At 41.7% G+C, this 11,587-nt stretch overlaps 1 protein-coding gene across 1 annotated transcript in view; it reads left to right on the forward strand.

The window, feature by feature from the left end:
• Positions 1 to 11,587, forward strand: part of FECH (ferrochelatase) — a 38,338-nt gene that overhangs the window by 8,331 nt on the left and 18,420 nt on the right. The window contains 2 exon segments of the mRNA XM_017890507.1: positions 5,547 to 5,666; positions 6,953 to 7,101. Coding sequence (XP_017745996.1) covers positions 5,547 to 5,666; positions 6,953 to 7,101 — 269 coding nt within the window.

The raw sequence follows: 11,587 nt of genomic DNA on the forward strand, positions 1-11,587 counted from the left end.
TTTTTTTTTTTTTTTTTTTGAGAGGGAGTCTTGCTGTTTCACCCAGGCGCTGGAGTGCAGTGTCTTGATCTTTTCTCACTGCAGCCTACACCTGCCAGGTTCAAGCAATTCTCCTGCCTCAGCCTCCCAAGTAATTGGGATTACAGGTGTGTGCCACCACACCCAGTAATTTTGTATGTTTAGTAGAGATGGGGTTTCACCATGTTGGCCATGCTGCTCTCGAACTCCTAATTTCAAGTGATCCACCTGCTTTGGCCTCCCAAAGTGCTGGGATTACAGGCGTGAGCCACCGTTTTTATTTTGAGAAGAAGTGTTGCACTGTTACCCAGGCTGTAGTGCAGTGGTGTGATCATGGCTCACTGCATCCTTGAACTCCTGGGCTTAGGCGATCCTCCTGTCTCAGCCTGCTGAGTAGCTAGGACTACAGGTGCACACCACCACACCCAGCTAATTAAAAAAATTTTTTTTCTTGTAAAGATGGGGTCTTACTTTGCTGCCTAGGTTGGTTTTGAACTCTTGGCTTCCAACAGTTCTCCTGCTGTGGCCTCCCAAAGTGCTGGTATTACAGGCATGAGCCACGAGCCACCGTGCCTGGCCAAAACCAAAATTTTCTTATTGTGTGTTTATTATTTTTTGGTGTATGATCATGAGTATGATGATTGATTGCTGTGTAACCTGAGGTTACTTGGGGATGGGCATTGGATACCTTCTTCATCTGGCAGCCTGCCAAGCAGGCCCATTCCATTTCTCCTTGCCCGTCCCAGCCCCTCTCCCCACTTCAGCCATAAGTACTGAGGGTTGGGATTTGATAGAAACTGAAGAACTGATTCAATATGGAATCTTGGAAGAAAAATTATTTCATTTGTGTGTTATTCTAGTGGCAACTCATTAATATAAGTAGCCTTAATATTATTAAAATTAAATGAAAATCTTTAAATTCTACTAAGTAACTTTAGATCATATTTATATAAAATACATGGGATCATTTTAGAGAGTATAGATAGGGAAAAAAATACTTTAAACATTATGAAAGGTCTTACCACCCAATATTTTGTCTCTGTCTTCTTAAAAAAAAAAAAATAGGGACGGGGTCTTACTGTGTTGCTCAGGCTTGTCTTGAACTGTTGGGGTCAAGCAGTCCTCCTGCCTCAACCTTCCAGAGTGCTGGGATTACAGGTGTGAACGACCAGCCAGGCCAATTTTGTCTGTATGACTATTAAGATTCACTCTGTATGTATTTAGCAAGATGTGACCATACTGTACATCATATATTTATAATGCCCTCTTTTTATTTATCATCATATAAATATTTGTCTATAGTATTTTAGTAACTGAAGAGTATTTTATTAAGTCATAAACTACCCTGTCCAACATTATGGGATGTGTAGGTGATTTCTAGTTTTTTAATATTAGAAATGGTGAAGCAATGAGTGTGTCTTTGTGGATTATTCTGATGGCAGACATTATGAAGGCATTGTGCTGCTTAATGCTTGGGCTGGACTAGATTGCAGTACTAGGGTAGACACTACACTAGGCTGGGGTTGACAGATTCGTTCTGTAAAGGGTTAGGCAGTAAATTTTTCAGGCTTTGTAGGCCAAACTCTCTCTTTTGCTGCTATTCAACTCTGCTGTTGTAATGTGAGAGCAGCCACAGATATTACATAAACAATAAGGGGAGCTGTGTTCCAGTAAAACTTTCTTTACAAAAGCAGGCAGTAGGGGTGTATGTGTGTACACAGATTTAGTGCCTGAGCTATAGTTCACCAAATTCTGTTCTAGAGGCATCATAGACCCACAGGCCAATCATGTCTTAGAGGTTCAGTGAAGAGCTAGGATCTTATTACTTTTTCTTGAGGCTGACCATATAGAGTAGAATAGAATTATTGTTTATGAATTGACAAGCTTAAGTTTCTGTTACGTACATTTAATATTTCAAGGAAAAACCTTGTATTTTGAGAGTCCTGGGATATAAAAATGGCAAAATGTTGAAACCTTTCCAAGTGAGAAATTTTAAATGTATTTTGCTGTATACAGTTTTATGTTCAAACAGACGGAACATGAACGTTCAGACCTTGGTCTCAGGTGTGTTCTGTCTGGAAGGAGAGGAGATGGAGGCCCTTGACTAAAGCTTTCACTTCACATTCTAGAATAGAGGGGTGTCAGACTAGGACTTACTAATGCGCTATTCATCATGCACAACACAGTTTTGAATTAAGTGCATGTGTATTTAGGTATTTTCAAGTCGTGTGCATCTCTTTAATGTGTAAGATCAACATGGGTTTGCAAAACCATGAGCAGGGCAGAGTAGCATCCCCTTTGAAGCCACTCTTGTTCTGAGCTCAGGTGTTATAGATGAAAAACAGCTCTAAATCCCGTTTGCACACTGATACTGTCTGTGGCTTGGGTAAGTCTTTTAGCCTGAGGTTTTTTAACCAGTAATCTGTTAACTGGCAGCAATCCATGGGAAATGCACTTAATTTATTGTGAGTCACAGATTTTGAGGGCGAAAGACAGGATCCCAGGAGAAGACTGGTGGTCTAAGTAGAAAGATTAAAGGAATATCACAAAATAATGCATCTGGAATTTTCAGATATCAAGGAAAGAAAACTCAACACACCCCTGTTAATGCAGTCGTAGGACTCGAGCATGGAAGAGTTATATAACAACCACATCTTCACTGCAGTTGCTTGGTTTTTTAAAAGGGGATGAAGCCCTCTTCCTCTAAGACAGTGATTCTCAGTAGGGGAAGGGGTCATTTTTGCCTCCTGGGACAAATTTGGCAATGTCTGGAGACATTTTTGGTTGTCACACTGGGGTGGGGTGTGTGCTGTTGTCATCTATAGGTAGAGGCCAGGTATGTTGTTAAGCCTCCCGCGTTGCACAGTACAGTCCTCTACAACAAAGGACTCTCCAGCCCCAAACGTCAGTAGTGCTGAGGTTGAGGAACCCTGGTCGAAGGCAATGATGTGAAAAGGGACCTTAGTTAATCTTTATAATGGGGTCTAAATGAGAAAATCCCTGACCTCATTGTAATGCCATATTTCTTCTTCCCCAGGAATTGATTCGTATTCTGAAAAATTAGGTTGAGAAATCAGATTTTTACCTCATTCACTTACAATAGGTTTGATCAAGAAAAGTTTCCACCTGTTTACATTTGACATATGCTGCTGCCTTACATTATTGCCAAATGTTGTTAATAATTGTTTAAAAATTACTCATTAAGATGTCATCATAAGCCCGGGACAATGGCTCACACCTGTAATCTCAGCACTTTGGGAGCCTGAGCCAGGAGTTTGAGACCAGTCTGGGCAACATTGCAAGACTCTGTCTCTATAAAAAAATTTAAAAAGTAACCAGGCATGGAGGCAGGTGCCTGTGGTCCCAGCTCCTCAGGAGGCTGAAGCAGGAGGATCGCTTGAGCTCGGAAGGTCGAGGATGCAGTGAGCCTTGTTTGTGCAACTGCACCCCAGCCTGGGTGACAGAGTGAGACCCTGTCTCAAAAAAAAAAAAAAAAAAAAAAAAAAGATGTCATCGTAGTATCATTAGTTGTCGAGCACATAAAGAATGTTTTTCTATACAGGCTCTGTCTCAGCAGCGTTGGCTTAGTCGCTGCTGTAGTCAGAGGTGGTCTGGTATAGGAGATTCAGGAAGTAGACCCCTCAGCACTCGTAATAACGGTGTTTAGATAAACTTCAGGCTGGTTGTTTTTCAGCTGCTTTATTGAAAGTGAATAGAGGGTATAACCATATAATGAAATATTATTTAGCAATACAGAGGAGTGAAGTGTGCTGATTCATGCTACGACATGTAGCATGAACATTTTATGCTGAGTAAAATCAGACACAATCATGTGATTCTATTTCTATGAAATGTCCTGAATAGGCAAATCTATAGACCCAGAAAGTCGATTAGTAGTTGCTAGGGGTGAGAGGGGAGGGAATGGGGAGTGGCTTTAATGGATACAAAGATTCTTTGTGGGGTAAAAATGTCCTGGAGTTAGATAGTTGTGGTGGTTTCCTGCCCTTCCTTATGTATTAGAAACCTCTGAATTGTTCAGATTATGGTGAATTTTATGGTATGTTATATCTCAATTTTTAAAAATGGAAAAAAGATGAATGAATGGAAGAAATGCTCCTTGTTCTTTAGTTCCCCAGTTATTGCCATCCCATGGCTACCTGTTCATGGGGACACACAAGGTCTTCTGATGGCTCTTGCCAGCGTGCCAGAGGCACCTGGTCCTGCTCCGGCTTCGCCTTGCTCTCTGGTGGGGCTTAGGAGTGGAGAGCTCCTGGCCTGGCTCACTTTGGGCTGTGTTGACTCCGGAGCTTGATCTGGAGTTCAGGTTTACATTTTTGCCTAGTACTTTGTTTTTTTAAGTTTCCAGAAACTGCTTGACCTAAAACTTGTTGTGGAGCTCTGCTTTCTTTTTGCTTCTTCCTGCTCATTCAGTGGTTGATTCTCTAGCCTGGGACTAATTTGAATGTTAGCACCGGTTCTTGCAGGAATTATCTAGCAGTGAATTTACATGCAGGATGGAGAGGAGAAGTTTATCATAACAGGAGCTACAGGTGAAGGAATAGAGGGAGGTCCTAGAGAAGGAAGCAGAGGAGCAAGCAATAACTTCAGTCAGTCCTGGTACGGTGGCCCACACCTGTAATCCCAGCACTTTGGGAGGCTGAGGCCGGTTCCTGAGGTCAGGATTTTGAGACCAGCCTGGCCAACATGGCAAAACGCCATCTCTACTAAAAATACAAAAATTAGCCCGGGTGCCTGTAATCCCAGCTACTTAGGAGGCTGAGGTGGGAGAATTGTTTAAATCTGGGAGGCGGAGGTTGTAGTGAGCCGATATCGTACCACTGCACTCCAGCCTGTGTGACAGAGTGAGACTCCATTTCAAAAATACAATAAAATGTAACAAATAATTTCAGTCAGTACTCATTTAATTTAATCATTGACTAAAGAGACAGGAGCAGATGCAAGAGTGGGGATGGGCTGGTATTAGACTGTGGAGGTTTAAAATTAGGGGGGAACCCTGCTCTGTGTAGAGTAGAACTTACCATGTGCCAGCTGAAGCTGTTACCACTGAATTCTCAAAACAGCATTTTGAGTAGGTGGTGGGTGCTGTGTTTTCCAGATGAGGAAACCTGAAGTTGGGAGAGGTTGGGTAACCTCTGTATTCGTATGGCATTCACGTATACAGATGCTTTAGCCTCAGGACAATTTTAGACTTCTACCTTGACTCCCAGTCCCTAAAGATTCGATCTCTGTTCAGGCTGAGACTTTAAAAGGGAAACATTTCCAGCTGAGTGAAGACTGATATCATGGATTAAGCCAAAAGACAAAGGTCCACGTCTGAGCTGGGACCATGAGGAACTGGAGGCCACAGATGTCCCTGAATAGGTATCCGTGTGATGGCAGTGAAAAGAGCCGTAGTATTTACCTTTGTACGGAACAGGTTAGATAAGAGTTGCTGGCTGAACCAAGATTCCACCCTGGAAGAAAATAAGAAGTATGACAAATCAACCATTGTATTTTATTTTATGTAGGAAGCCCAAAACTGGAATATTAATGCTAAACATGGGAGGCCCCGAAACCCTCGGAGATGTTCACGACTTCCTTCTGAGACTCTTCTTGGACCGAGACCTCATGACGCTTCCTATTCAGAAGTGAGATCCATATAAACACCTCGACTTGATTATAACCTTGGCACTGCATTGACATGCGTCTCTCAATTCTGTAGTTTCAAACCAGTAAATCGTTTTAATGCGTATCTGGTAATGGTTAAAGCAGCAGCATTGTTTTCTGTTGGATATCAGAAGGGTATGATATCAGAAAATTTCAGGGGGAGAGAGCAAATAAGTTAGTGAGGATTCTCCTTGAGCCCTTTGCTCCCCAGAGCCCTGGAAATTGCAGTTGTCTTGACATAAGCTTAAGCACCTTTAAAGATTTTTAAAGATGTATTTGTCCTTGGCACTTAACGGCTGATTAACAGTCAGGGAAGCAATGATTATTATTCATTTGTACTATAAATATGGATTGTTGCTGCCCCTTCTTTTCCTTTAATCCTTCTTTTCCTTCTTCCTTCTCTCCTTTTTCTTTCAAAATAGATTTTGTAATGAAAATTAATACATGCATGTGATAAGAACTACAAAAGTATAAAAGTAATTACAGTAAAAGGCAAATGTCCCTTTCCCCTTGCACTCCCAGTTACCCACCTGGAGGTCAACACTGTTACATCCAGAAATAGTCTGTGCATATCCAAGTATACACATACATACACACACACGCACACACACACACACCCTCCCCCACTTTGTTACACAAATGTGAATGTACTTATGTACTATATTTGAAACTTTCCTTTTTTTTTTTTAAACTTAACACTGTATCTTGTTTCATAACATTATATTGATATATAGGTCCGGCTCATTTTTTGATTACTATTTAGAATTGCATCATATGGCTGTAACTTCATTTGTTTAATCCGTGCTTCATGTGGGACAATTAGGTTGTTTACAGTATTGCAGTGAATATTCTTGTGCATACATCTTTGCTCCTATATGCAAGTGTGTCTATAAGATTAATAGACTTTATTTTTTAAATAAAGAGAAATGTATACTTCCTTTGTCTTATATTCTAGTTCTCGTTAGGTGTGGGATCAAAATGTGTTACTCTAGTAGCTAGCACACATCCAGGGTTCTCCGCATGGGTATTGTGTGTCCTGAATCTTCAGGGTGTGCTACTGGAACAACTTGTGGAGCACAGCTGGGTATTCCTCAGAGAGGGTCTAGCTTTAGCTCCATAATCTACAACAAGAGAGCTGGCTATTGTCAGTGAAAGCTTCTATTTTAAAGGCTTAATCTTATTTTATTTTTTTTTTATTGAGTAGAAAACATTTCTCAGGTTGCTAAGGTGGAATAAAATCCACTTACCTGTATGTTAAATGATTTAGTAAGCTGGCACCATTCATCGCCAAACGTCGAACCCCCAAGATTCAAGAGCAGTACCGCAGGATTGGAGGCGGGTCCCCCATCAAGATATGGACTTCCAAGCAGGGAGAGGGCATGGTGAAGCTGCTGGATGAATTGTCCCCCAACACAGGTATGGTGTTTCTTCATTAACATGTAACTAGATTAGTTCTTTCAAAGTAGTTATGAAATTCAAAACAGTAGTAGATGCTAAATGCTTCATATGTACTGGCAACTCGATTTGTGGTGTTCCTACATAATACATGGTCATTTAATTTAGGTCTCCAGGCATCATCCCTTGACCTTTAGCCTTTGCTATGACTTCTTACATTACAAGTGAAAAAATGCTAAGGATTTGGGACATGAGTTTCAAAAGGAAGTTCGAGATGTTTGTTAAGTTGAGGTAGAGTATAAGGCATAAGCAACATACCATGAATAAAAGATGCATACATCATTACGCTGGAAAGAAATCTTTGGGAAATAAATTGAGTCTGCTGCTATTGCTATTTTCTTTTCTTTCTGTTAGCTAATTAGAATATTTAGAGCAGTATTAGCTAGCTATCATGGAAGCCACAAGACACTAAGCAACTTACAGTGATGCTGTCAGCTCTCAGGATACCACCATCATAAGGTATTGAAGGTCCTCGTTGGATGTGGCACCAAAAAGAGGATTGTGCACATCTGAGAACCTCTATCCAGAATAATAGTGTGCAGAATGAACCACTAAATGCATGGATGAAGCAAAAATGCCGTATTAAACACATCGAAGACACAATTGATTGCAGGACAGCCCGTTTTTGTATAATACTAAGACACAAAAGCACTACCAGTTAATTTTAAGACACCATCTATTGTGGACTGGACTGATATGAGAAATGTTAAAACCAAAAAAATGTACATCTTAGGACACATGAATTACATTCATTGCAAATATATCTTAGAGCTTTGGGATCAGGATAGGTGTGTGACACTGGGAACCCTCAAGGAGAACAGCTCCACTAGGCAGGACCAAAAGGAGCATTTCACCCTTTCCTGACATCACTGAGCAAGCGTCCACTCCAGCTGCTCTCAGAATCCACTGGTTCCAATGGCACAAAGTAACAAAGGGTCCTGGCCCCTTCTCAGATCACCTCACATGGAAAATTGTTCAACTGTGCTTCTGCATATTTGGCTTGCTTCCTGCTTTCAGCTGTGGCTCAAGGGCATTTCTTATGCAGTTCCTCCGTGCATGCCACAGTGCACCTTTAAAATGTCAGCCCTCCATTCACACCTGCTTGATAGAGAACAAACTCCAGTCATTAACAGTTTATCCCGATCAAAGATTTCTTGTGGGCCTGGCTTGGTGGCTCATGCCTGTAATTCCAGCACTTTGGGAGGCCAAGGCAGGTGGATCACTTGAGCCCAGGAGTTCAAGACCAGTCTGAGCAACATGGTGAAACTCTGTCTACACACACACACACACACACACAACAACAACAAAAGTTAGGCATGGTGGCACGCGCCTGGAGGCCCAGCTATTTGTGAGGCTAAGGTGGAAGGATCGCTTGAGTCAGGGAGGTTGAAGCTACAGTGAGCCATGATCACGCCATTGCACTCCAGCCTGGGCAACAGAGTGAGACCCTGTCTCAAAAAAAAAAAAAAGGGTTTATTATGAACCAGATTTGCAATTGCTGTGGTGTCTTCAGTGGGAAGAGGAGCCAGAAAGGTTCCCATTTTTCCTGTTTTTATGTTACTGTAGTACCCATCATTATAAAGAGCGCTAGTAAGCATGGGGGTGGGGCACACCCCGGCTGTTTGGGAGGCTGAGGCAGAAGGATTGCATGAGCCCAGGAGTTAAAGTCCTGGTAGAGCTGTCAGACTCGAAAAAGGAATAGACAGAAGGGTATCCTTCCCGCCACCTCCTGTCTCTGTGGCAAGGCTGCTGGGGGTACCTCTCCGTCTCCTTCTCATTTCTCCTCCCTTCTGATCCTTTCTTTCCTATACAGTTGTAAGGTTTACTTTTGAACTATGTCTATTCATTTATTTCTATTAAGAAAAATTCTCTTTAGGCCAGAAAATGTGATAATTGCAAACAGATAAACACGTTTCATGCTGTCATTTTTTAGGGAAGTGGTTGTTGCTTGGTAGCCAGTGTGGACATTTTGAGACTTGCGCTGGTTTCATAGAATTGACCAGTTAGCTAAGACGATGAGTTACATCAGGAAATGGTTTCATGTAGTTGCATTGCAGAAATGTAGAGAATAGATACGGAAATAGATGAGAAGTGTAATCATGTGATGGAAAGTCTAAATCTCAAATATGCTATACAAATTATAGTTTAACTGTTTGGCTTGTAACTGCTTTTAATGACTCATGAAATAATTCTGTTCTTTACCGGATGCAGTGTGGGTAGGAGTATAGGTTCTTTTCTCTGATGGTGCTGGCTTCCCTGCTCTGGTTCAGGCAGTTTACTTACTTCACTAAGCCTCAGCTAGAAAATGGGGATGGTAATAGAACCCAACTCCTAGATCCTTGTGAAAATTAAATGAGATAATCCTGAAAGGCATTAACATGACAAAAATTCAATATATGTGAGCTTTTTAATTCATGATTAGCACAGGGTTCATGATCTGATACAAATTAAGAAGCATTTGCTACATATTTCAAACTTTTCTTTCAAAAAATCATGTACAAATCGGACATTTGAACTATTGTACGTGCTAAATTAATGAAGTTTTGCTGTTTCAAAATCTAGTTTCTCTTTTAGTAGTTCTTGCTGAAGACTGTTTACATTAGACGGCTGCTCTGAGAGTACCTAGGCTAGGCCAGTGAGTGATGTCTTTTGGACTCACTCTGGCCAGATGTGCCCACAAGATGTGGCGCTGGTTAACATCAGAGATGCTCCTTCCCGTCCCTGCATCCTTCCAGGGACAGCCAGCCTCTGTGTGAAACCCACCCTAGTGGACAAGGGGCCTTTGTGAACACTGTTTGTTCGTTCCTCAGGAAATGCCCAGTTGGAGAGTACATTGCCGCTTTTTCTACGCTATGTGTTTACAGGTTGTCTTTAGAAAGCATTTAGAAAACATTATCAGTTCTTTCCAGGGTATTTTTCTCTGTCTCACTTTAAAATGTGGTCACCTGCCCTGTCTTTATCTGCAAGGGCAGCCCCTCTACCTCTTAGTATGCACGATTTGAGGAACTCCCAGACTCCAGGCATTTAGACTGTAACCTTCAGATACTGGACAGGTGAAAATAAAATGTGAGAAGCAGGTTGACCTGCAGCACTGGGGATGTCATTCTGATCATTGTATTGTTTCAAAGTAGATTCGAAAGCAGTTTCCACTTGCTTGCTGAACCTCAGCTCAGATCACCAAGAGTTGCTTCAAGGGATTTGGTATTGTAATAGTTGGCAGTTTTTAGCACAAAGCATGTAATCTTTGAACAATTAAGTCATTTGGAGTTTGCTTATGGGATCATGTCCTCTGATATATTTTAACTGCTAGTGACCATTTTATGCAAGGCAGCATGAAATTCATGGCCTGAAAATGGACAGAGCACTAAAAATGATTCAGTTTTACTTCCTTCCTCTTTTTTTGCAGTCCCCAACCAGAGACTACTGAGTCCAGCCAGCCTTTCTGTGCACACATGTGCTTCTCTTGCCTAACGGCATTCTGCTTCTCCCTCGGGAATGTGTTCCATTGGCTCATAGTTCTGTGGGTCGAGTTAGGAGGAATGTCCTCCTTATATATATCTATGTATAAATGAGATAAACTCCCGTCTTTTCCTTCACTTTAACCTAAATGTTTCTTGTGGCAATTTATGTCACATTCATAGCTGCAGCCCCTGCTAATGCTTTGGACAGTAACATTATCATGGTCTTATTATTACCTGACATTCATGTAGTAATTCTCACTATCATCCTTGAGTGTAAGTTATATGTAATCCTATGAAAAGACAAGGAAACAAGACCAAGTAAGTTTAGGAAACTTGTAGTTTTATGACTTTATACATGCTTAAGCAATTATGTGGTGTGGATGTTTTTGAACTACACGAAAGGAATACGCAGGAGGATAAAGAAGATAGAAGGAGGGTATTAGTGAAAGGACAGGGAAGGGACAGGGAAAGAACACGAGGATATGCAGCAGGCATGGGCCATTTAGGTACCAAGAACAATGGCTTTCAATCCCGCGTGGCACCTCCAAATTAAGCACTGTTTTATATGTGTAATGAGGAGAATCATTTTCATCATTTGTTATCAACGAATTTTTTTTACATATCCAAGAGCACTTGCTTTTTTATATATATAAACGAGTTGGCCTGGGGTTTCAGGGAACTGGGTAATAGGAGCCAGGTGAGGGGGTTTCTGGGAGGAGTAAGAAGCATGGTTCGGGAGACCCAGGCTCTAATTCCAGCTCGACCACCTGCACGGTATGGCTTTGGGTAGTTCAGTTAACCTTCAGAGTCTCTGTTTCCTTATCTGAAAAATCAGGTTTAGGCCGGGCGCGGTGGCTCAAGCCTGTAATCCCAGCACTTTGGGAGGCCGAGACGGGCGGATCACGAGGTCAGGAGATCGAGACCATCCTGGCTAACATGGTGAAACCCCGTCTCTACTAAAAATACAAAAAAACTAGCCGGGCGAG

This window comes from Rhinopithecus bieti, unplaced genomic scaffold (assembly GCF_001698545.2).
Source record: "Rhinopithecus bieti isolate Rb0 unplaced genomic scaffold, ASM169854v2 scaffold_17861, whole genome shotgun sequence".
Taxonomy (NCBI): Eukaryota; Metazoa; Chordata; class Mammalia; order Primates; family Cercopithecidae; genus Rhinopithecus; species Rhinopithecus bieti.